The sequence below is a fragment of the Chelonia mydas genome, chromosome 2 (genome assembly GCF_015237465.2).
Source record: "Chelonia mydas isolate rCheMyd1 chromosome 2, rCheMyd1.pri.v2, whole genome shotgun sequence".
Lineage (NCBI taxonomy): Eukaryota > Metazoa > Chordata > Testudines > Cheloniidae > Chelonia > Chelonia mydas.
This window is the reverse complement of record NC_057850.1, coordinates 99,470,592-99,497,547: the sequence shown is the minus strand read 5'-3', so window position 1 is coordinate 99,497,547 and position 26,956 is coordinate 99,470,592. Positions and strand designations below refer to the sequence as shown.

The 26,956-nt window shown below is 39.4% G+C and overlaps 1 protein-coding gene across 11 annotated transcripts in view; it reads right to left on the bottom strand.

The window, feature by feature from the left end:
- Window positions 1-566: 566 nt before the first annotated feature.
- Window positions 567-26,956, bottom strand: part of ZNF236 (zinc finger protein 236) — a 171,845-nt gene continuing 145,455 nt past the window's right edge. For 9 of the 11 annotated variants that reach the window (XM_043539993.1, XM_037892968.2, XM_043539991.1 and 6 more), the window contains 4 exons: window positions 24,653-24,850; window positions 18,787-18,916; window positions 3,020-3,196; window positions 567-2,709 (listed from right to left, as the gene is read on the bottom strand). In XM_043539993.1, the coding sequence (XP_043395928.1) occupies window positions 2,588-2,709; window positions 3,020-3,196; window positions 18,787-18,916; window positions 24,653-24,850 (627 nt within the window). In that variant the 3' untranslated portion in view covers window positions 567-2,587. Of the gene's footprint in view, window positions 2,710-3,019; window positions 3,197-4,428; window positions 4,611-18,786; window positions 18,917-24,652; window positions 24,851-26,956 lie in introns of those variants that run through there. The other 2 variants (XR_006288620.1, XR_006288621.1) reach the window with 1 other exon arrangement.

Genomic DNA, 26,956 nt, shown 5'->3' with positions numbered 1-26,956 from the left:
GAAGGACATTAAATACCTTTGTGTCAGGCAGAAGACATTCAAGGCATGATTCTAAAGTATATACTGTAACTTATTAAAATGTTCAAAAAGGATATTTACCATAATTGGCAGGACTCTCCCTATTGTGGTGGGTTGAGAACTCGGGAAAAAAAGGCAAGTCTCCCTATTTACTTGTTACTTACTATACTTACAAATATCCACTCATTACCTGATTGGTATGTGATCAAGAGTCTTAAAGCATGGCCCTCTTGGAAAAATGACTATGTATTTCAAATGGCACCTCCTTACTGAAAAGATCTGCTTTCCGTGTACAGTGAATTCTGCTTATTAGCAACCTCTTGGTTCCCAGCAAAAGGCTGTCATTCTCCAGAAGTTACCAATAAGTGTAAGGCAGGTTTGCACGGCCAAACAACTTGTCTGGAATGAGATACACTGCTGAAATGAAAGGAGAACGTCAGTCCTTTATGTTCAACATTGAGCTGCATAATTTTAGTCATCCACAGTTTCCTTGAAATAACTAAGAATACCCATTTAAAATTGTCTTTTAAAAATAACATACACAAAGGAAAGTTGGAAAAAATTAATATTATTAACATTTCTGACTTAAATATTTCCACATAACAAAAATGTTATTTTTATGTCACCAGCTATATTACTTATATACATATGCAAAGAGTTAAAGAAATAAGAGATTCCCTATCAAAAACAACAGTGATTTCTTTCTTCAGGAATCTAAAATGACTTATAGCAGACAAAGTATAGATAATATTTACCAAAAGGGGAAAAAAGTGTTTTTTGTATCCTAGAGTAAATAAAAGGCGATTATTTTTCAAATGGTAAAATAAAACCCAACTCTATTTTACATTACAATGAATCCAATACTGATCTAGAAGTACTCATATGAACTCGAAAACTTGATGAAATCTTCCTGCGATTGGGATTACTATTTACAAAATATACTGATCAGCCACACAGAGGCCCATATATTTGTATATATACATACACACACATATATATATATATATATAACATATAAATAAATTCAAAGGAACAAAAAGTAAAAGTAAGCAAAGAGCTTTCTGTCTTTGGAATGTCTAAAACATGACTTAAGTTTTACTCCAGTGTTTCTTTGTTATGAATACACTTAAAAGTGGCACCTTTTAGAGCAGTACTAAGGCTATGTCTACACTTACAGCGGCAAGTAGAGTAAAGGCACTACACCTGTAGCTACATGCCATGGCAAAAGGCAGGTGGCATGCCATGTCACTAAAGTGAGCAGCTACATACTGCTGTGTGCAGGCAGTAACGAAAAGGCTCTGGCAGTAGAGAGGCAATTGGACACTACACTGCAGAAATTAGCAGCATAGACATGGGAGGCCCTGCTTGGAAATGCAGAGAGGTGTGTTGGATATATACCCTGAGGGCTGAGATATGTAGGCACTCTACTCTACCCACCTAAGCCCTGCCTCACCATCCTCACTGCTATTTATACCCCTGTACTCTACACACTGCCGTAGCTGTAGATGTACCTTAAGTTAACTAGGTAGTTTTACTGAAAAAATAATTAAAAAACAAACAAAAAAACACCACAGTAAAATGCTTTCAGAGTTGATGCAAAAGAAAATAATGATGCTTTTACAGATTTGGAACTATAAATGTCTACAGTACAGATTACTTTTACGTTAACTGAGGTGACCTGTACTGCAGCTTACTTCCAGTCTACTATTAAAATGTACAATTTTAGGTAACCTCCCAACTTTAGTATATGGCTTGTGCTTTCCACAAATACTCAAGTATCTGCCTGCTGATCCTTATGGCTAACCTAAAAACAGGGGTGTTCAACCAGTTTAATCTCTTTTAGTTTGGATTTTCTTTGAATATTTATTGCTGAGTTTGAAGCCTCAGACATTTTGATGGAAAAAAACCTAATAACTGTCTCTACAACTGGAATGGAAATAGCCTGGTCACCTCTCAAGAGATTAGCTACATAAATACCATTTAATGCAAGGGCAATTCACTTTCCAAAATTCCTCAAATGCACCAAAAGAAACTAAGAACAGAAATTTAACATTTTACTTTGCATTGTAAAAATCAATTCTGTACTGCATGCATCTCTATTGTAACACTTTTCTTTCTAACCTCAAATGTTTTTGCTATACATTAAAAAAATAAAATAAAAAAGTAAATGACAATTTTCATGGTTTTCCCATGAAGTTACTTTTCATCTTCTTTACTAATGCAAGGGAATCACTCTTTCCTGATATGAAGCTCCAGTTAATTGTTCAACTAGATATACTGGCTGTGGATTAGAAGATGAAACCGCACGTAGTATTACCTGAGTTCACTGATTTGTAGACATCTTAACACAGATTAATTGATGTTTTTTTCAATATTTTCCCACAAGCTTACAAAAACAATGATTCTTTTTAAGTACTTTTTGTAAATAATTAAAAAAACTATAATATATTATTCTATTGTTAATATTTTCAATGCTTGAAGCATCAACTGTAAAATCCATATGCTTTACTTTTTTCAAAACATATGTTGAGAAATTCAAGTCCTGAAAGCAAAGCTTTCAACTAAGGTGTCATCGAAAAACATTGCTTATACTCTGCCATTCATTTGAAGATTCTTGAACAACTTCTTCTAAATTCAAAGCCCGATTAATATCTTCCCCTTCTTGTTGACTGGCAGATTCTTGTATAGTACCTATTGTAATACAATAGAGAAAGAAAGGAATGACCAATACAGATAACATAAGACTACTGCAAATACAACAAAAACAAGGAATGAGGAATATGCACAAATTATTTTGGTTCATAAATCAGAACATCCCCTTGAAATGGAAAAAAAAAAAATCAAAGGGAATGGAGCATTTCACTAGAACTGTGTATCATCTACATTCTATGTTTTAGATCGTCCCCACCTAAACTACAGAGCAAAGGGGATACTGAAGCCACTCACTGATCTCTGCTTCAAAAAATGTGTGCTTAACATTACTACATATCACGTTACCTACCAGCATAACCATGAGCTCGTTTCATATGGAGTTTCATATTGCTTTTCTGTGTAAAGCCCATTGCACAGTAATCACATTTGTAAGGCCTCTCTCCTGTGTGCTTTTTCATGTGCACCTGAAGGGCACTCTTCTGGTTAAAAGCTTTATCACACAGTGTACACTGAAATGGACGTTCCCCTGCACAACAGAAAAATTTACATGGTAACTTTTCAGGTAACAGAACTACATGGGACAGAATACACTTATAATCCTTGAAGAAAGCATTAACATTTCTACTTTATATTCATGATTTTGTTAAGTTTGACAAATTTGTGTTTTAGAATACCAAGTTATAAAGAAGCTTACAAGTTTGATACTTTTTGCCCTACCTCAGAAAGGTTATATAAATTAGGCCATTTTATTAATTTCTACAAAACTGAACTACTCTCAGACTTGAAAGGTGTGCCATTAAAAAATCATTTCTGCTAGATTTGCAATAAAATACCAAATGTGACCCCTGTCCTCTGTGCCAAGAGGTGAATGATCTCCATACAAGTAATATAAAAGCAAATAAACTTTTCCCTAATTTGCTAGACTTGTTTATTTACAAGGATAAACACAATTTCAATTAGAACTTATTCATTTCTAAACAAACTTATTTACCCAAAACAGACCATTACTCAGATGTTAGGTCTACACACATTTTATTTTTTTTATATTATACATAAATTATAGCACAGTGCTATAGCTCTGCTATAGTCAATGTGTGTGTGTGTATCAAAAAGTCTGTTTTCTTTAACAGTTTATGAAGCACTGTTTAAATATACAAATGTAAAATATTTTTCTTATTGAAAAGTGCAATAAAAGAAAAATCAGAAATTTCTTATATGGTAATCTTATGTTAGCAGCTTCCCTCTTCATTAATCACTAATGGGTAAATGCTACCCCAACCAGGGTGGATAAAATTTTTGATTTTAAAAAATGATTTTTTAAAGTTAAATCCGTTTTTTTAATTGGATTTTTGTTTAAATTAAGGTTTCAGAGTAACAGCCGTGTTAGTCTGTATTCGCAAAAAGAAAAGGAGTACTTGTGGCACCTTAGAGACTAACCAATTTATTTGAGCATGAGTTTTCATGAGCTACAGCTCACTTCATCGGATGCATACTGTGGAAACTGCAGAAGACATTATATACACAGAGACCATGAAACAATACCTCCTCCCACCCCACTCTCCTGCTGGTAATAGCTTATCAAATTAAATCCATTTTTCTTTTAAAAAATAAACCTATTCAAAATTACAACATATATTAAAGCCCAAACTTACTATAATCTAGTAAAACCATTAAATTTAAAAAAAATATTTAAGCAGTAAATATTTGCCGCTGAAGTTTTAAAGAAAGTAAGTCAAGTCTAAATCACTGGGTAAGCACCTGGAACCAGAGTTTGCCGAAATGCTAAACCAGCTTTTGACAGCAGTAGCCTCTTCTGCAGGTGCAGAAGTATTTTCTTCATTTTGATTGATTCAACAAGTTTATTTCAATAACTAGTTCATTCCAAGTTGAGAAATTGATTGGGAATTGAAAAGCAGCAAATCTCGTCTTCCTCTTTCAACCTATGAATAAAAACTAGGTGAGAGGATGAGATCTACTACTACTTAAACCTTGAAGGACATGGTAACGAGAACAATCAGTTCAATTCACTAACTATAGATTATACCTCCTTTGTTTAACACATCAATTTCTTCAACTGCAAAACATGTTTTGATAAACTTTGTTTTTTATGTATTCTTCATATTTAAGGTAGTTTTATGTAATTAATAAAATACCATTTTAAAATTCTGGTTTTGTTAATTTTCAATTGAATTTTAATTTCCATCCAAACAGAGGTTGATACAAATCACAAATACAAATTAATTATTATGCAGTAAATAGGAAATGCATCATTCACTGTTTTCCAACGTAATACAAAACATAAAAATAAAGAATATGAATAAATATACGTTAAGTTATATAACTGCTTAAATAAATATATTTAGGCAGAGTATCCTCCTGGTTAGCAAAAAGAAGTACCAAATTTGTTGAAAAGGCTATATTAAATTGCAAATCAACATGTTTTAATGGTTCTCAATCAATGGGAATGAACCTCTCTTTAGGAAAATTACTAAAAAATACAAAGCAAAACAAAAATGAATTATTTAAATCAAGATCTCCTGCTTGCTGATTTAAATTATTTAAATCAATCCATCCTGACCTCCAGCTATAGAAATTAAGAGGCAGTCCAGTGTTTTTGCTGGAGGCTCAAGGACTACGCCCTGCCCTTCATCTTAGGCCACCAGAAAAATTCTTCCAAAGCTGAAGAAACACTGTAGCAACCAATTATTAGCATCAAGACAACCTGATATAATGCATTAATTAACCTTAAGAGAATATGTCTACATTTTCCTTTAGAAAAAGATTTCCATTTTTAGTCTGGTCATTTACTAGACTATCCAAGTGGACTGAATGAGGAGAAAAGCTACGCAACAGAAAGACAATTATCAGGTAAATTACATATTCTGTTGCTCAACTTCTCTCCTCATTCATCACTAACAGAAGTAGCGAGCAGTGAATCACAGAAGTGTGGGGCAGAACAAGCAGTGTTTTAATTGATATAGTAGAACAACAGGCAGGAATGACAAGACAGTATGTGGGAAACAACTCAGCAGTACCTTCCTACCAAAGGAAGCAAAGGAATGGAAACACTTACTTGTAAAATCATCCTCAGACTAGGCTCATGACCTGTGAATAAGTTCTGCCGGTTCCTTAGCATACTAGCTGGTGCATGATTTTAACCACTTGCCTGCAACAATTCTGAGGCCCTAAGGCCTTAGCATTTTGGACTGAAAGAGACACCTGGCATGTGAACTCAATATGTTTGAAATATATCTTTTAAGTTCCATGAAAGCCCATTTATGTCATACTCTTCCAAAGGAGTACTAACGGTTAGAACAAAATGATGGAAGAAGTATTTTCCAGGAATAGTGGAAAAAGGAACCTACTTGAATAGAAAATTTTCTGAAGCTACAAGAGTAATTTTATACTTTTGACAACCACAGTGTGGTTCTTGTAGAGACAGGAACCAATTCCAAAAACTACCTATTAGAGGTAATGAGAGCAGGTCAGAGGCTCTCACTGATTAATCTTAGCATCTGATACTCAAAGGGAGAGTCTGATGTGCTACATACAGGATACCACTAGAGCTGGTACCCCCATTTCTATTGTGTTTGGTTGTAGGACTCCTATCGACCATTCTGGAGAAACAATAAGGTGGCTGAGATCACTAGAACTTTGTGATTATTATTATAATTCCCTGCTATGTAGTTTCTTTCACATTCTTCTGGAACAGCTGATACTAGCCAATGCTACTGTCAGGATATTGGACTCAATGGACCACTGGTCTGATCCCATATGGCCATGTCTGTGGGAGTGAGGTTTGCGGGTTTGTTTGTTTTTGGGGGGGGGGGGGGGGGCGGGAGAAAGGGGAGGTTGTTCAGAGACACCACTGAAAGAGCTGCTGAAGTTAACTAAAAGGACGTGTACTCTGAGATTTTGGAAACTTGCCTTCTAGATATGCTCCCCACCGTACAAAACTTTCTCACACAGTGAATATGCAATGGTCCAGAATGAACATTAGGTTGACTTTCTGCATGTTATTTGTACTTAAACTATGGAGGCCACTCTGCTATTTCAGCTGCTAATTTTCTCTAATGTTCTCAGAGAAGCAACTCACCTCTAAATCTGGATGCACGATATTTGTTTAAAGATGACTGACTGCTATTCATGGGTATAATATTGCCTTTGTAGCTGCCGAGTCAGAAGCCATTGCTCATCACAGATCACATCAAAGGTCTGACAAGGTCAGCACATGAGATGTTCAACTCCAGGCAAGGATTATACTCCTAAAAGAACCACCTGCTTACCATCAACTAGTTTTTCCTTACTAAGTATATGAAAAACCTCTGGTCTGAATGGCTATAGGTGAGGCTTTGAAATTGCAGCACTGTATGTCCTCTCTCTTATGGTCCTTTGGAAAAAAGCTCCCTTCTGAAGGAGTGCCTGTCTTTCACTGGAGAAGCTATTGCTGCACCAGCCTTAGGTTTCCAAAACATATTACATGTCTTTGTTATATAACATTTAGTTTAAAATTTAGTTTTGATCAGACATCTTCATTTGGATCCCAAGATGATCTCAAAGGAGGTGGCTAAGGAAAGCCTTCTATTTAATAACGTTTGAAAGAGAAGATACTTTGTTGCAAGCCACTATCCTCTTGTCCGGTCTTGCACGTGGTGGTGCATGTGGTACTTCCTCAGGCTGTTTACATGGGGGAGATAGCATGCTACTGATCCTGGCTTGGAGGACTACTCAGCTGAGGAGGGATACTGATACAAATACCTCAACTCAATTGTAGAAGCAGCTTGCTAGATGTCCCCAGGAACATGAAAGGTTGCCTGCCTGCTTCCCCAGGATAGCTAGCATCCAAGTATTATAGGAGCAACCTAGCTCCTCTCAGGTCTTTATTCAGTAAATCGGGATAATTTTGAACACAGAAAGGGATTTCTCACTTAACCACTGTAATCCCATGATGGTGCAGCTTTGTGGGGAGTGGAATGTCACATCTCACAGTCAGCATAGATTTGTCAAAAAAAAATTGTGTCAAACCAACCCAATAACTTTCTTTGACAGGGTAACAAGCGTTGTGGATAGGGAGGAGGCAGCAGACGTGGTATTTCTTGACTTTAGTAAAGCTTTTGATACTGTCTCGCATGACCTTCTCATAAACAAACTAGGGAAATGCAACCTAGATGGAGCTACTATAAGGTGGGTGCAAAACTGATTGGAAAACTGTTCCCAGAGTAGTTATCAGAGGTTCACAGTCATGCTGGAAGGAAAGTGGGGTCCCACAGGGATCAGTTCTGGGTCTGGTTCTGTTCAATATCTTCATCAATGATTTAGATAATGGCATAGAGAGTACACTTATAAAAAGTCTGTGGAAGATACCAAGCTGGGAGGGGTTGCAAGTTGTCATAACCATAAGGGTAGCCTAAAATTCCTTCTTACCTGTAAGGGGTTAAGCAGCTCAAATAACCGGTTGGCACCTGACCAAAGGAACCAATGGGGACAAAAGATACTTTCAAATCTGGGTGAGGGGAGAGGCTTTGTTTTGGGTTCTTTGTTTCTGTGTTCGTTTGCTCTTGGGACTAAGAGGGACCAGACATCAATCCATGTTCTCCAAACCATTCTGAACCAGTCTCTCATATTACAGAAATTTTAAGTACAGCCAGGCAAGGCATATTAGTTTATCTTTGTTTTCTCAATTTGTAGATTTTCCCTTTGCTAGCGGGAAGTTTATCCTGGTTTTTTTGTAACTTTCAAGTTTTGCCTAGAGGGGAATCCTCTGTGTTTTGAATCTGATCACCCTGTAAAGTATTTACCATCTTGATTTTACAGAGGTGATTCTTTTACTTTTTCTTTAAATAAAATCCTTCTTTTAAGAACCTGACTGATTTTTTCCATTGTTCCAAGACCGCGTGGTTTGGGTTTTTGATCATTTTGTAACCAATTGGTTAGGATATATGCTCAAGCGTTCCTCAGGAAAGGGGGTGTAGGCTTGGGGAAATATTTTTGGGGAATAGGACTCCAAGTGGTCCCTTCCCTGATTGTTTGTTAAATCACTTGGTGTGGCAGCGATCCCAAGGCAAGAAAGGAATCTGTGCCTTGGGGAAGTTTTAACCTAAGCTGGTAAGAATAAGCTTAGGGGATCTTTCATGCGGGTCCCCACATCTGTACCCCAGAGTTCAGAGTGGGGAAGGAACCCTGACACAAGTGCTTTGGAGAATAGGATTAAAATTCAAAATGATCTGGACAAACTAGAGAAATGGTCTGAAGTAAACAGGATGAAATTCAATAAGGACAAATGCAAAGTACTCCATTTAGTAAGGAACAATGAGCTGCACACATACAAAATGGGAAATGACTGCCTAGGAAGGAGTATTGCAGAAAGGGATCTGGGGGTCACAGTGGATCACAAGCTGAAGAAGAGTCAACAGCGTAAGGCTGTTGCAAAAAAAGCGAACATCATTCTGGGATGTATTAGCAGGAGTGTTGTAAACAAGACATGAGAAGTAATTCTTCCGCTCTACTTCTGCACTGATTAGGCCTCAACTGGAGTATTGTGTCCAGTTCTGTGGACCACATTTCAGGAAGGATGTGGAAAAACTGGAGAGAGTCCAGAGAAGAGCAACAAAAATGATTAAAGGTCTAGAAAACATGACCCATGAGGGAAGACTTAAAAAATTGGGTTTGTTTAGTCTGGAAAAGAGAAGACTGAGGGGGGACATGATAACAGTTTTCAAGTACGTAAAAGGTTGTTACAAAGAGGAAGGAGAAAAATTGTTTTTCTTAACCTCTGAGGATAGGACAAGAAGCAATGGGCTTAGATTGCAGCAAGGGAGGTTTAGGCTTCCTAACTGTCAGGGTGGTTAAGCACTGAAATAAATTGCCTAGGGAGGTTGCGGAATCTCCATCACTGGAGATTTTTAAGAGCAGATTAGACAAATACCTGTCAGAAACGGTCTAGATAATACTTAGGCCTTGTCTACACTACAGGGAAAAGTCAATCTAAGCCATGCAATTTGAGTTACGTGAATAGTGTAACTCAAGTCGACATAGCTTAGATCTACTTACCACAGGGTCCACACTACGCAATGTCGACGGGAGATGCTCTCCCGTCGACTCCCCTTACTCTTCTCGATCCGGTGAAGCACAAAAGTCGACAGGAGAGTGGTCTGCGATCGATTTAGCGGGGTCTTCACTAGACCACTAAATCAACCGCTGATGCATCGATTGCTGCATGTTGATACCCCGGTAAGTGTAGACAAGCTCTTAGTCCTGCCATGAGTGCAGGGGACTGGACTAGATCACCTCTCAAGGTCCCTTCCAGTCCTATGATGCCTCTAATCTGCTCAGAGGCTGCCTCAAGTGTTCCTTTACACTTTAATATAGAGCCAGCTTGTGGAGTGGGGAAGGGGCAGGGAAAAGAGACAGAGAAAGAGAGATCCTTTCCCACCTTTCAGACTATGAGCCCCTTTCTCTGGCAAAGACAGGGTTTATGGCTGATAATCATAAGGCACAATTCCCACAATTGAAATGAGTCACTTTCCCTAACAGAGAGGGGGCCCTTAGGCTGAAAGCCAGACAGACAATTCCCACTGCACCACATCCTGAGGCAAGGCTTCACAGGAGTGACCGGCTTTTCTACATGTCCACACACATGCTGGTGGGGACGGTATAGTGAGTTTGATACAGAGCACCGAGAGCGCCTCGATGTAGGAGAAAAATCTCAGCAAACACTCCCGCAGTGGGAGAAGGGATTCAACCCTGGGGTTGCAATTGCACTCCACTTGTTATTAACAATATTAATTGCTGCTTTGCAAAAGTGATGCTTGCTTTTGCCTTTTTGGGACCTGTATCTCTGGGGTTTGCAAGACTTACCTCTGAATAACATGAAAATCCCCTAAGTCATAAGGGGAGGAAATGGAGTTGTGTAGGAGCCCTGCTTCTTTCAATAGGCAGCTGAGGACCACTTCAGTATCTTGTGGGCGGAGTAGAGAATTTTGGCTCCTCCTCATGGATTTTTCATTGTAGCCCACATCTGTGGTAGCCACATCACCCCACCCCACTCCCTGAGCTGGCTAGACAATGTTCTCTTCATCTTTAAATTCTCTCCCTCTCTCTATCTGAAGTGCTCAGAAGCTCCTGCCTGGGCTTTTCTGCATTTGAGTCATGGTTCCTGGAAGCAAGAGGGGACTTGACTTGCGGATCGAAATCTGAGGCCTGTACCCTGGGGTCAGCTTGCTGTGAATATGCAGTGCAAGATTTGCCCTTTGCAGAACCTGTAAATGCAGAACCTGTAAACAGGGAGCACTGTTTACATAGCCTGGTGTTTGAAGACACTGCAATCCTGGAGACAAGGTGCTGCAGCAGATTGAAACCACCATGCTGCCAAATACCTGCTCGGAGATAAGTCACTATTGCATGAAAATGAATAAAAATTGAAGTTATAAAACAAAATTGTCAGGAGAAACTGAGCCACCAGAGGCAGAAAATCTGGTGGCTTGAGCTCAAAGCCAGGGCTTAGTCCTGGAGCCTCCTGCAACACAATGCACCACCTCTGAATTGTACAAGTGAGGGGTATTAACCCATTAGTGATGATGATGAGAAACGATGTACATCAGAAATATAAAGTACATCTTATAATAAAATTATTTTACACCACTTACAACCATAACACTTGAGACCATTTTTTTCTATTTAAATATAGAAATTAAAGCCCTGAGAGCTATTCTCATGCAAATTCTACATTTTAAAATTTCATCTGAATGACACCTGATAGACTCCCAGCACTTCATCAAGAAGTCTGTTCCTATAAACAGTTACATTTATTTTTTTCTTTTTGGCGGTATTGCGGAACACTCTTAATTAGAAGAAATCAATTTTCTCAAAATTATATTACCTAATTCATCTATAAACATCTTTGGAATCCCTGGATGTCTCTATTCCAAGTATTCATGGGTTTCTACTTGGTGAACCAACCACATTTCAGACTACTTTAATTTTATTTCTTCATGAACTGCAAATGAAATTGTAGCTAGAAACCATTTAGAAATCTAGCTACTGAGACTAGAAAAAAGGCCAACAAGCTAAAATGGAACAAGAAGCCCAAAGTTCCCTTTTATTTTGGGACATCAAGGAATATCAGAAGTAAAAACTTTTTGCCTGATAACACGAAGGGACTTTTTCTATTGGTCCCAACTGAAGCATGAATGGACACGGTCACCTAGTACTCACTCATGAGAGAGGTTCATGGAAAAGGATGGGGGAGAAGGAGGTAGTGTAGTATGGAGTGAAACTGAATAGAATAACTTTACTAATTTCCAAAATTCACTTATCTGAGACAATTCCAGTCCATGTCACTCAAAAGAAGGATGAAACGTACTCAGAGGGGAATGAAGGAGGGAATAAGTCCACAAAGCATGATTCAAGGTTCTTATTAATTGGTTTTGTGTAAAATGGTCTAATTTAGGTATTGTAACTAAAACTGTAACTTGAGAATCAATTAATAAGGAGTATGGCAGTAGAAATATACTACCGACCACTTGACCAGGATGGTGAATGACTGTGAAATGCTCAAGGAGATTAGAGAGACTACAAAAACAGAAAACCCCATAATAAGGGGGATTTCAACTATCCCCATGCTTACTAGTATGTCTCACCACAAGGCAGGATGCAGAGATAAAATTTCTAGACACCGTTAATGACTGCTTCTTGAAGCAGCTAGTCCTGGAAACCACAAGAGAAGAGGCAATTTTTGATTTAGTCCTAAATGGAGCATAGGATCTGGTCCAAAAGGTTAATATAGCTGAACCACATGGTGATAGTGACCACAATGTAATTTAATTTAACATTCTGAGGGTGGAAGCGGGGAAGAATAGCAAAAAACCCCACCATAGTAGAATTTAACTTCAAAAAGGGGGAACTATACAAAAAATGAGGGAGACAGTTAAATGGAAATTAAAAGGAACAGTCAGAAGAGTTAAATGCCTGCAAGCTGCATGGAAAAATACACCATTAATACAGGGTAAACTAAATGTATACCCCAAATAAAAAACAAAAACAGTAAGAGGACCAAAATAATACCACCATGGCTAAACAGCAGAGTAAAAGAGGCAGCTAGAGCAAAAAGGCATCCTTTAAAAAATGAAAGTCAAATCCTACAGAGGAAAACAGAAAGGAGCATAAAATCCAGAAGGTCAAGTGTAAAAGCATAATTAGGCAGATCAAAAAATAATTTGAAGAACAAATAGCAAAACACACAAAAATTAACAGCAATTTTTTTTAAAGTACATCAGATGCAGGAAGCCTGCCAACAATGAGAGGGGCCACTCGACAATCATGGTATTAAAGGAGTACTCAAGAAAAACGAGGCCATTGTGGAGAAGCTAAATGAATTCTTTCCTTCAGTCTTCATTGCAGAGAATGGGAGGGAGATTCCCAAACCTGAGCCATTCTTTTTAGATGACAAATCTGAGGAACTGTCGCACACTGAGGTGTCAGTAGAGTATATTTTGGAACAAATTGATAAATTAAACAGTAATAAGTCACTAGGACCAGATGGTATTCCCCCAAGACTTTTGAAGGAACTCAGATAAGATACTGAAGAACTCACTGTGGAACATAACCTATTGATTAAATCAGCCGCTGTACCAGATGACTGGAGGATTGCTCACATAATGCCGATTTAAAAGAAAAAAGGCTCCAGAGACAATTCTAGCAAATAAAGGCTGGTAAGCCTAACTTCAGACAAACTGGTTGAAACTATCGTAAAGAACAGAATTATCAGACACAGAGATGAACACAATATATTGGGGATGAGTCAACATGGCTTTTGTAAAGGGAAATCATGTCTCACCTATCTATTAGAATTCTTTGAGGGTGTCAACAAGCAGGTGGACAAGGGTGATCCAGTTGGTATAGTGTATCTTGATTTTTGGAAAGCCTTTACCAAGGTCCCTCTCCAAAGGCTCTTAAGCAAAGTAAGCAGTCATGGGATAAGAGGGAAGGTCCTTTCAAGGATCAGTAACTGGTTGAAAGACAGAAAGCAAAGAGTAGGAATAAAGGGTCAGTTTCCACAATGGAAAGAAGTAAATGGCAGGGTCCCCCAAGGATCTGTACTGGGACTTGTGGGGTTCAACATATTCATAAATGATCTGGAAAAGGAGGTAAAAAGTGAAGTGGCTATGTTTGCTGATGATACAAAATTACTCAAGGCAGTTAAGTCCAAAGCTGACTGTGAAGAGTTACAAAGAGATCTCACAAAACTGGATGACTAGGCAACAAAACGTCAGATGAAATTCAATTTTGACAAATGCAAAATAATGCACACTGAAATAATCCCAAATATACATACAAAATGATGGGGTCTAAATTAGCTGTTATCACTCAAGAAAAACACCTTGCAGTCATCATAGCTAGTTCTCTGAGAACATCTGCTCTATGAGCAGTGGCAGACAAAAGAAGCGAATAAAATATCAGGAACCGTTAGGGAAAGGGATACATAATATGATAGAAAAGATTATGCCACTATATAAATCCATAGTATGCCTTCATCTTGAAGGCTATGTGCAGTTCTCGTCACCCCTTCTCAAAAACAATACATTAGAACCGGAAAAGTTATACCGAAGGGCAACAAAAATGTTTACGGGTATGGAACAGCTTCCATATGAGGAGAGATGAAAAAGACTAAGACTGTTTGGCTCAGGAGAGAACTGACTAAGGGGGGATACGATAGAGATCTTTAAATAATGAATGCGTGGAGAAAATGAATAGGGAAATGTTATTTACCCCTTTACATAACACAAGAACCAATGGGGAATACACATAAAGTAGTACTTCTTCACACAATGCATAGCCAGCCTGTGGAACTCATTGCCAGGGGATGTTGTGAAGGCCAAAAGTATAACTGAGTTCAAAAAGGCATTAGATAAATTAATGGAGGATATGGCCAACTACAGCTATTAGCCAAGATGGTTAGGGACATAACCCATGCTCCAGCTGTCCCTAAACCTCTGACTGCCAGAAGCTGGGAACAGACAACAGGGGACTGATAACTCTATAATTTCCCTTCTCTCTGAAGGGATTATGTCCATTCTCTCTGAAGCATCTGGCACTATTCACTTTCGGAAGACAGGATATTGGGCTAGATGGACCATGGTCTGACCCAGTATGGCCACTGTGTTCATGAATATACCCATATAACCTCAAAAACATGGGTTCACTGAAAACCGAAAGTCTGATGTCACAGAAGCATCTCTCTGTTTCCGGAGCTTGGAATTATAATCTAAGCATCTGAATTGGTAAAGAAAATTTAAGAGAACATTTATACAAAATAAATGTAGTTGGTCACTTATTTTCTGTATTTCCTTTATTATTTCAAAAATTAATGTATGACTATTAGGGCTGTCAAGTGATTAAAAAAATAATCATGATTAATCGCGATTAAAAAAATTAATTTCAATTAATCGCGTTGTTAAACAATAATAGAATATCATTTATTTAAATATTTTTGGATGTTTTCTACCAAGTGTACAGTGCTCACTTTATATTTATTTTTTATTACAAACATTTGCTCTGTAAAAAAACTTCAGTTCACCTCATTGAAGTACCGTAGTGCAATCTCTATCATGAAAGTTGAACTTACAAATGTAAAATTATGTAAAAAAAAAAATAACTGCACTTAACAATAAAACAATGTCAAACTTTAGAGCCTACAAGTCCACTCAGTCCTACGTCTTGTTCAGCCAATCACTCAGACAAACAAGCATTCAGTGTTGGGGGAGGACAGGGGAGGAAAGAAGGAAGCAATGACTTGTGCAGGAGGAAAGCCTGGGAAGACAGGGGGTGACAATGGGGAGGAGTAAGCAATAATTTGTGCAGGAGGGTGAGGAAGGTGTCTTTCTGCTGCTTCTGGAAGGGTGGTTTCTGGTACTGGGCTCACCAGGCTTGACTCATTTTACTGAGCTAGGTGGGCTCCCTTCACCTGAGTGAGCCTTTGTTTGCAAGGGAGGCTGGATTTTACCTCAGGGACTTATCATACTGCACGGGAGGAGAGTCTGGTGCAGGGAGGCTGAGCTGGCCAGGCCCATGTTCTCATGGGTTATCCCCGGAGCGAACGGCTGGCTAAAGGCAATGGGGCACGACGCAAGGGGGTTGATCCCGCGAGTGAGGGGCTGGCCAGGAACAATACGTCCCGTTTTGGTCAGGACAGTCCCCTTTTTCAGCTCTGTCCCAGCCGTCGCTACTTTTTCATCAAAATTGGGTATTTGTCCCGAATACAAGGCAGAACAGAGAGTGGCGGCTGCTGCCTGGTGATCAGCTGAAGGCAGCACTACTCGCCAGCAGGAAAGTGGAGAAATCTGCTGCTGGCGGGGAGTGCTAGCTTCAGAGCTGACCCCTGGGCAGTGCAGAGCTTGAGGGTTGTGGGGTGGGGAGAAAGAGAGATCAGCCTCAGACATGGAAGACTCAGAGCTCGGGGAGCGGAGAGATAAGCCTCAGCCGGGGGAGGCGTGGAGCTTCGTGGGGGGGGAGAGGGTGTCAGCCCCAGCTGCAAGTGGCACAGGATCGGGGGGGAGCGGGGGGTTGGTCAGCCTCAACCCCAGGTGGCATAGGGCTCAGGAGGGGGGCAGTCAGCCCCAGCTGCAGGTGGCACGGGGATGGGAGCAGGGGTCAGCCCCAGGCCCGGGAGGAATGGGGAGGGCAGCTCGGGCAAGCCCTGCAAAGTGAAGGGGGAGCTCCAGCGAGCCCCTGGCCATCCTGTTTTTACTTTAAAAAATATGGTCACCTGGGGGCGTGGGTGTGTGTATCAACATCTCTACTTCTCGCTGGAGCGGGAAAGAGAACCACTTCTTTCTCTAGCCTCTTCTCTTCCAGCCCCCTGGTGGCAGCTTGCGTTACTGCACCTGATTGACAGGGTCTCCAGAGCAGCTCATGCTGCCCTCCCGCCCAGAGGGTCTGTGATTAACATGTGTTAAAAAAATTAATACATTAATTGTGCTGCATGTTAATTGCATGCATTAACAGCAGTTAATTGACAGCCCTAATGACTATATTTCCTCTTATCAATACAATCTCTCCTCCTCTATTACTTGCTAGTTCTGTGTTGGGCGCACACTGCCTGTACATCCTTTCACTCAGACCTTTTTCCCTGTCTTCCTATTTACAGAACCTAGCAGCTGTTGAAGACTAGCTTCCACCCAGGCCATTTCAGGATCCTACTTTCAAGATGCAGTTTTAGATACACCATGTAGCAGAAGTAATGAGCTTAAGTTGCAGGAAGAGAGATTTAGTTTGGACATTAGGAACAACTTCCTAATTGTCAGAGTGGTTAAGTACTGGAATAAATTGCCTAGGGAGGTTGTGGAATCTCCATCATTGGAGATTTTTAAGAGCAGGTTAGATGAACACCTGTCAGGGATGGTCTAAATAATACTCAGTCCTGCCATGAGTGCAGGGGACTGGACTAGATGACCTCTCGAGGTCCCTTCCAGTTCTATGATTCTATGTAAATTAGACCATTTTACACGAAATTTATTAAAGACAGCAGTGCCCAACCTTTTCAGCTTGAGGGTCAAACATTATTTTAAAAACGTTGAGAGACACAAACTACTGAGGGCCAGAGAATTGTTCCGTTCCCTTACCAATACTGAGGCATCACCAAAGGGGGAAAAAAACAATTAAAAAACCCCATGTTGGGATCCTTCCACTATGAGAAAGTCCCAAGAAAGCACAGAGCCATTTCCTATACCTCCCTCCCTGCAGTCTCTGGTGCAGAGGAGCCTGCTGAGAGCAAGGACAGTGTGACTGAAGCCTGCACTCTGGCTGTCCCTCAGGTAGTGCCATCATCTCTAGGGAACTGCTGTCACCTGATCACCTAATGCAAATTAGAGACAGCGAATTGGGGAGCTATAACTAGAGGTTGTTTCTCAGCTTCTCCTCCTTTTTCCTCTGTCCTTGGCTACCCTGGGTATCTAGCTGTGTAGAGGAAAGGAGCTATCCTTTGCTAGGAGCTCCCCTCTGCTTGGACACAGCAAATCAAGCTTCTGCCCTGACATCCTTGGGCCTCCCACAGCCCAACAGGGAAGCAGGACACTGAGCAGCCAGTTAGTAACTTACTTCCCTGTTTCTGCAATCCAACAGCCAGCTGGACTGCTGCTGAGCAATGGGTAGTGGAGAAAAGACAGCAGCTTCTCAGAGCTCATGCCAGAGCTGACTGTAAGGCCTTGTCTACACTACCACTTAATTCTACGTAAAAAAACCAAAACACCCTACTGAGCGACATAACTTACATCTACTTAACACGGTGTCTACACCGCACTATGTCTGTGGGAGATGCTCTTCCATCAACATAGCTTCTGCCTGTCATTGAGGTGGTGCCAATTTAGTGCAATAGTGAAGACAAGCTCTAAGATGTAGAGCAGGCAGTGTGAGGCAGCTGTAAGTGTGGTTCCTCCAACCTGCCTCTTGTAGCAGGAACCTGAGTCACAGGTTGCACATACTAAATTAAAATAATTAGTGTAAGTATTTTCTTGGAAAATATAGTACAAGCTATATAATAGAAATCATGTACTTACTGCCACTATGGTCTTGGAAAACAATCCATCACAGAGTAAGACACTAGTATTAAGTTTGAGAAAACAAGTAATCTTTGAATGACAATGCAGTATGATTCATAGGACTGAATTCCTATAGGCAGACAGTGCCTACTTTGTGTGTGCTTCACCACTGGCAGCCATGCAAAGACAACAGACAACTGCATGCATGTAAATGTTCACCTACATGCCTTAGAAAAATCAAGTCCAATTTTTTAAAACCCTTATATTTAAGTACTGCTTTACTGATATGTCTCTATTAGCATGTACCAGCAACTGACAAAATACCATTTACATAAAAGGGAAAAACTCATGAGAACTTTAAAATAGTAAGTACTGGGTTCTTTTTCTTTGCTTTTTGCTGTTTTCAGATTTTAAGGGTTCTAGCTTTTTCCCCACAATCCTGAGACCTAGAAGCTTTTTTATTATTATTTATGAAAGCTGATATTCTTATATATCCACATGAATCCAGGAGCAGCTTTAAGGAAAACAAAATATCACAAGATCCACAATAAAATCGCAAGAGCAGGCACAATGTAGTTATTACCTGTGTGGATGCGGCTATGCCTCTCCAGCTGACTTGGCTTAGCAAAAGCCTTTTCACAAGTATCACATTTAAACACTCGTGGCTTCTGGGAACTTAGTGAAGGTCCAGCCTGATGGGTTTGCATGTGCTCCTAATCAAAATATGGAAGAGGAAATGGCTTTATAAATTCATTTTTTAAAAAACATGTTTATTTACATTTTTGGGCCAACAGCAGAGGACTTTAGTCATCAATAGAAATAACAGAGTGAGGAAGACGGAAGCTGATATTCTGTTCTTTAAAAATGGCGGAGGTCATTTTCTAAATGAAATCTGAGTAATGGTTGAATGATGTAAGATTTTCTTTGTCATTCCATGTAGTTTATATACTTTTGTTATCACAAAAGTATATAACTTAACAGGCTAAGCATTCATTTGAGAAGTCTTTTTCTCACACCCAGAAGGCATGTTTTCGAGCAAATGAGATTTTAGGCTTCAATATTTGGTTCACTGTAGTTATTAATGGTGTTTCTAATAGGTGCCTCTGAAATACACTGCCAATGGTGGAATTTTTCATTGCTTTGCGTGTTAACTGAACACTGAACATATGGGGTAATCTTGTACATATTAGACATCTAAAGCAAAATAAAGCCATCTATTTGTGTGATACTGTTCCTTGAAATTGTTTCTATGTTTTCTTTAACCAAATCCCTTTCTTCCTCACTATTTACATCTAGAGACCACAAAAAGAGTTTCTAACAGATTCAGCTTCTGGGATTCTTGTAGTGTTCGATATAATGTCAAATTCTGTCCTCAGATACAAGCAAACAAAACTTTGTAGGACACAATCATTTTCAAGGATTCATTTTTCACATAGTGCTATTTGATCCCACATGACTCATCCTTTTAATTCTTCCCTGATGCTGTATATGCATGGCCATGCAGGCACATTAAATAACATCAGAGATGATTAATCATTTTGCACACCTGGAAGCTCTGGTTCCTCAAATTACATAATCCACTAAATATGATGACAACTAACTCTGGCCATACAATGCTTAAGCACCTGCTATAAAGAATAGAAAAAAATCATATTCAATAATTTTGTCTCTGTTAGATAGCATCTTCAGGACTTCTACACAATCTGGAGAATAGTCCGGTCTTCTGCAGAATTTGGAGACAGCTGAAATTTGTTGCTTAACAACAACATCTACTTTGCCATGCCCACTCCACTCGGGGCGCTAGATGAATGCTTCCAAAACAATAAATTTGATTCATAAAATAGGAAGAAGGATGTTGACAAATTGGAGAGGTTCAGAGAAGAGCCACAAGAATGATTAGATGTTTAGAAAACATGCCTTATAGTGACACACTTAAGGAGCTCAATCAAAGAGAAGATTAAGAAGTGACTTGATTACAGTCTATATGTACCTAAATGGAGAAAAAATATTTAATAATGGTATCTTCACAGTCTGGCAGATAAAAGTATAACCCGATCCAATGGCTAGAAGTTGAAGCTAGACAAATAAATAAAGCATACATTTTTAACAGTGAGAGTAACCATTGGAGCAATTTACCAAGGGTCATGATGGATTCTCCATCACTACCACTTTTAAAATCAAGATTGGATGTTTTTCTAAAATATATGCTCTGGAGATTATTTGGAGGCAGTTTGGGCCTATGTTATGGAGCAGGTCAGATTAGATAATCACAATGGTATTTTTTGGCCTTGGAATCTACAAATCTATGAAATTAACAACCCTTAATTAACACTGCTTGAAACATTTAAACAGCTATATAACTGGACTAAACCTAAGCCAACTGGGGAGGATGGATTAGTGAAGATGCTGTTTAGCAGAAAAAAATTACACAAAACATTTTAATTTCCAGCCCATCGCATCTTAATTAGTCCCATGACTTCTGAGTAGTGAGCAATAAGAATGACTACTAAAGATATAATCTCAGGTAGTTTATCATAATGGGTTAGCCTCCCTGACAAAAACAGGCATTTAGACGCTATGTGCCATCTTTATATCTATAGAGATGGTCAGGTAGCAGTTTCACCTCTCTTCAGATGTAGCAGGGGATTTCTACACTTAAGATGCTGATATTTACTTAACAGAATTGGATGTGATCTCTTAAAAGAATCAGTTGCTTAGAGGTGATCTAAGATTTTCTTATACTTTCCCTTGTAAGCCTTTGTACAAAGATGGTCTGGGCCACTTGCAGAGCTAGGCATCTTCCCCCACACGTCTGAGATCTCTTGCTCAAAAAAGTATGAGTTGGCTGTACTTCCATGGGTGAATAAATCCACATATGGTATCCCCAAAATCTTTCTGGTTTTTATTTGGAATACTATTTTGTTCAGGGCCCAGTCTGAGGTCTCTCTCCTCCAGCAGCAAACCAGGTAGCCTTTTGATGTGCAGGAATCTTATGAAAATCTATTTTACTGTATCTGCTGGACTGTTTCTAGTGTTTCATTTTCAGAGGCCAACTCCTTGCTTTTCCCTGGCTATGTAGATATACTATTGTTGTGGTGTTGCCCGACTGATTAGATACCCCAACCCCTTTGTGTTCAAATGTTAGTTTTTCTGTTTTTAATTCCAAAGTCATGCTTAGTTTTTTTCCTGTTCTGACCAATACCCCTGGGTTGTAAATTGTTGGACATAGGCTCACATTGGCTTTGATCACCTTGCAATATGGCCTTGCAAGAGGCAACTATGTGCATTCTTTATGTCTTCCACCAAATGGGGGGAACTCAGGACCAATTTGCTGACCACTGTTCCTCATTCTTTTACATTGAGGTCAAATACTTGGAGTGGTGTCATATACAGCCTTGCCCAGGCAGGATCCCAATACATGACACCAGTGGTAACAGACAATGTACCCTGAACTGCTGGGATTGGATCTCTTTGAATCTACATGGTTTTATCTTGGAATTTAATTCCTGGGTTAAAACAATTGTCCCAGACACATAGGGGATATTTCTTTCCTAGGTAGCATTTTCTGAAATTCATTTCGGTATATTTCAGGTTCATAATGTAACCCTGTTCCTAGAGAACTATTTGGGTTTTCTATGTTGCTATCATGGAGATCTGACTCTTATCAGTATGTTGTCCAGAAATAGCTGACAGATGGGTGCTTGATGACCACCTCCCTACTGGTTTTGTGACAATCTTGGGAGTTAACAGGCTAATTGGAAGTGTTCTAAACTGGAAGTGATGTCTTATCTATACGTAAATAGAGAAACTTGCAATGGCAACAGCAAATCCAAACTTGCAGGTATATATTTACCCACTCTAACATGGGGAAATAGTCTCCTGAAGAGAATGCAGCTGTTAACATTTCCATTCTGAATCTGGATTTCTTCATATTTGTTGTGATGTTTGTGGTCTAGTAACACCCTCATTTTAGGATCTGTTTTTTTACCATGAAGTCACTGTAGAACCTTTCTGGTAATGCAACAGTTCCTTTGGCCCCAATTCAGAGAAAAAACAGGGTTTTTTTTATAGTTTGATGTTTACCAGCATTGAGAGAGGGAATGATTACGAAAAAAAGGGAGTGAAGTTTAAACTAATCGATGAGGGAACCCTCACTGCAGCACAGGATTTGTCTTGTTTGTTGAGGCTGCCAAACTGGATTGCTTCCCAGGGCTTTTACTGACATGCAGTTCTTTTTTTTGCCAGTCACCAAATGAGGAGGACCTCTAGTGTTTCTGTTCCAGGCATTTACCTCCAGTGTTTCTGCTCCAGGACCAGCTTTCTATTGGTTTCCATACTTCTTTTGGAATATGTTGATGAGAACAGGGCTAACGAACTACATCCTGTAGCTGGGATTGAACTCTTTCCCTGTGTTTCTTAGAAGAATTTGACAGGGAACTTGACAGGGTATGTCCTTCGGCCCGCGCTGCTTCCAGCAGTTCCCATTAGCCTAGAGCAGCGAACCGCGGCCACTGGGAGCCACGATGGGCCGAACCTGCGGACTCGGCAGGTAAAAACAAACTGGCCCGGCCCACCAGGAGTTTTCCCTGCACAAGCGGCGGAACAAGTTTGGGAACCACTGCTCTAGCAGATCAAATGTATGCCACAGGTGCTTGCATCAAGACAGTGACAGATTCAAAACTCTGCTGCAAAGTGAGCTTTCAAAGAAGCCATTTCTGCATCTGCCTTTGAGATCAGGGTCAGATTCCCCTTCAGACCAATAGAATTTCATAAAGTCTCATTAGGTGTTTACAAATCCTCTTGGTTTTAAGTGAGACAGTGTCACTTACCTAATTATATTCTCCAGAGAATTTTGACATGACAGGTTTGCTTACCTTTACCTGGCTGAATACCCTGCATTTCTGCACAGGGTAACAAAATAGGCAGGGGTTAATAGTCTTTCCTGCATGTCGTGTTCCTTCTTTTCAAGTTTTGATAAAAAAAAGAGCTGTTTTTTCTAGAAATAAGCCTGATGAGTAGCGCAATCTCAAGTTTTTTGTTCTTAGATTTTTATTTCAAGGTTTCTTCCTTTTGACATTGCTCAGCTTTTTGCGAAGGTCCATCCCTTGTGTTTGAGAATGGAGTGCCTTTAAAAAAAGTTAAGCTAGTAACAATCCAGTTTCTTTTCCTCATCTACTTCCGAGGAAAGAAAAATCTATTTAAATATGATCATCTTGACAATCTTGCATGTTTGACAGCACGTCTGCCCGTTTGCACAGGCTGGAGAGAACCCTCTTTAGTACCAAAGTAGGCACTGCATGAATTTTGGTAAAGTTATCTTAAAGAAGAGCTGTTCTTGTAGAAAGGGAGGTATTGGCATTTACCTCAATCTGAAATGTAGAAAGATCATCTACATCAGAAGTACAGCAATTTTGTAGATGTAGCCTTCCTGATACCTGTAATGAATGCTCCATGCTTGCTGCTGAAAAATTCTTGCTGTGTTGGAATTTTGCTGGAATATTATTTATATGCCATGAGTTTTTTATGAAGGTCGGTCTGTGGACCGAGAATAAGTCTGGCAGAGTTCACTGTTTGCCGAGGAAAGGAGGGGAGCTTCAGAGATGAATTTTTGCCTTTTAGGGGAGTATTTGTTTACCTAGCCACATGCAGTAGTGAAAGGGAGTGGCAAAGGAACGGCAAAGGAGCACTCTGAGAATAATAATTAGAAAACTCCAAAGTAAAACAATATTTACTCCTTCCTGTAAAGTCCAAATACTGTAAGACTGCTTACTCTTTCCAGAAATTCTGAAAAAACACTAAGACAATAGTAACAAAATAAGGAAGTTAAAAAAAGAAAACTTTGGAAAGCAGGAGCTTTCACACTTGCTATCTGCCCTGATGCAGAAGGCAGAACAACTAGAAGTCAAATGGACGTGGGTACTAAGCCACAAGTCTCACCAGTCTCCATATTCTGCAAAGAGAGGAGACACCCAGAAGTCAGGACTAATGGAGATGGCATGCATTAGATTTGCAGAGTTAAAGTTAATTTCTGTTTCAGTACATTTCATCTACAGAGTTAAACACCATTAGAAAACTGAAATATTGAATTAATGTTCTATTTGAAAATGCAAAACAATATAATTCCCCACAAGTATATTTGTTTTGGTATTTTTAATAATATTAGGGCACTATTATTTAAATTCCAGAGTACTGTCTTTTATTAAGTATTTCAGCAGAGATCTGCAGTACAAAAAGATATACCTATTGCTACAGCGAGAGCGAGTGAGAGAGAGAGAGAGAGAGAGGTATTTTTGCACAAAAATGCTCATGTGATGCATGCCCTAAGGCCTAATACCAAAAAGGAAAGATTAAGCAGATGACAAGTATCTTTAATTCATTTACATGACTAAAATTCTAAAGCAAAAGAATGAGTGAACATATTAACTGGGAATTAAGTTATTACCAAGTACCTTAAGATGTGTTGCCCGTTTGAAGGCTTTATTGCAAACATGGCACACATGAATTCTCTCCTTGCCATGAACCTCTTTACTGTGGTGCATTAACATCGTGGCTGAAGAAAACGTCTCACTACATTCAAAACATTGGTGTACACGGCCCTCTTTTTCTACTTGACTGCCCTTAGTCAGGTTAGAAGAAACCTCAGCCACCTGTAACAATTTATAAAACATGATTATACATTCAAAATTGGAGGATGACACTCTCAAAAACCAACAGAATTATTTTTCTTGTTATGTACTCTAGTCTGATCAATGTATTTTCAAATGAATCACATGAGCTGGGCTCCAAACATAAATAAAAAGAACAGAACGAGATTAGGGATAAATATAAATTTGTGTTTGACCATTCCTCCTATGCCTCTGGCAATTTTTTTAAATGGAAGAGTTGCTAGATACATTCAATATCTGAAAATAAACAGACAATATATTGTGGTATTAAGGGTACATGGGGTACATGGTGTGCATGCAGTCAAGTCTATGGAGATCTAATTCACAATATTCTTTATGTAGAAGAGATTGTAAAACCACATATTCAGTACTGGAAAGAAAAAGGACAAAGTAAATGATGGCTGCTTCCTAAGGTGTCACTAAGAGGTTCCAAAATATATAAATTGTCTTACAGGATAATTTCCTTTGATTTATGTCCCTCCCTATCAATCCATCACTGTGAACTCCCTCTGTGTGAGCACAGACCAGAGGGAGTTCAAGCATTGTGCCTGAAAACTCCAGGCTTATACCCCAACTACTTGGCTTCCCACCAGGAGAGTACTTTCAAAGCCATAAACAATAACTCAGATTAAATATTTAATTGTGAATTATCTTTTTTGTGAACTACTGTATGTATACAAACTATTCTTGAAAGCGTATAGGAAAAAAATGAGATGTAGTCAACTGCTAGACTTGGGAGAGTCCATATTGAAAGAGACATTAATCAAAAATATTGGGTAAGAGATTTTCCATTCCTCATGTTGTCCTATTCCCCCCACCTCCACCAATCTATTTATCACTAGGGAAGATAGTGCAGGGGTAGTAATTTGGAGGGAGAGAGAGAGAGAATGTCAGAAATAAAGTAGATTTTGGTGAAACCAAGTCAAGTGAGTGGCCATTTTGGCAAGTGGGAGAGTTGATCCATAGTTCAAGATCACAAAGGGCAAAGAGGTGGTCAGGTCAGGTTGTGGATCAAATGGAATATCAACATGGAAACTGAAGTCACTAAAGATGACTGGAGATTGAGATGAGGGGGAAAGGTAGGCATCACAATCAGGGAATAAGGCATTTGGGGAAGGATCGGGGCAGTAGACAAGAGCTGTAAGTGGCTGAAGGAAGAATAAAGTCTGATGAGTGCTACTTGAAAGAGGAATGGGAGAGAATGGAGAGACCGTCTGCAGGAAGAGGAGGAATCTGACATCCTGAGTATCGTTCTTTGGGTAGTGTGGAGAGAGAGAATTAAAATCCCCGTATTAGAACACAACTTCAAAGGTCAGGGATGTGGAGAGTAGGAAGTGGACAGGACTGTGGTATTCTTTTGTAGAGGAGTGAAAAAGGGAAGAGAAAAATAGTGGTCTTAGTAATGAAACTGGAAGCGTATGGGACCCAAAGGGACAGGAAGGGTGACAGAGCAAGGTGTGGTTGGTGAGGAACAAGGGGCGATGTAGACAGGGGCAAGGTTGGGTGAGATGTTACTTGATGCAAAAAGAGTGGCATTATGGGATGATGGCAGCAGCGAGATGTCGAATGTCATGGAGTTGCAAGGAGGCTGTGAGGTGAACCTGGCAATGAGTGAAAGGAGAAAAAAGAATGGAAAGAGAAATTGTGATGTAGGGCAGTGAGAAGGGAAGATAGGGTGGAACAAGAGGGTGTCAGGAACAAAGTAATGGAGGACAACTATGAATAGCATGGCTGCTAGAAGTCAAAAATCAAATAAGTAGTGAAGCAATTAAAAATGTGTGTGTGGTAGGAAAAATCACATGAACAGCAGAAAAGTTAGAGCAATGAAATCCATTGTATCAATCAACTGGGGTAATGAATTCATGCAAAAATTATTAGGTGACAATTTATTATGAAGAAAATTGAGAGCAATGAAACAGTTAAAAATATGGAAAATCAAGTGATTAACTGATGGATCAATATGCAGAGAATGAGACAATCAAAGGGATAATGAAGTGCTCAATCACTCAAAGAGCAGCCCACTAAATGATGAATTCACTAAGACACAGCTGAGAGGGTATCTCCAGAGACTGATAATAACTAAAATTT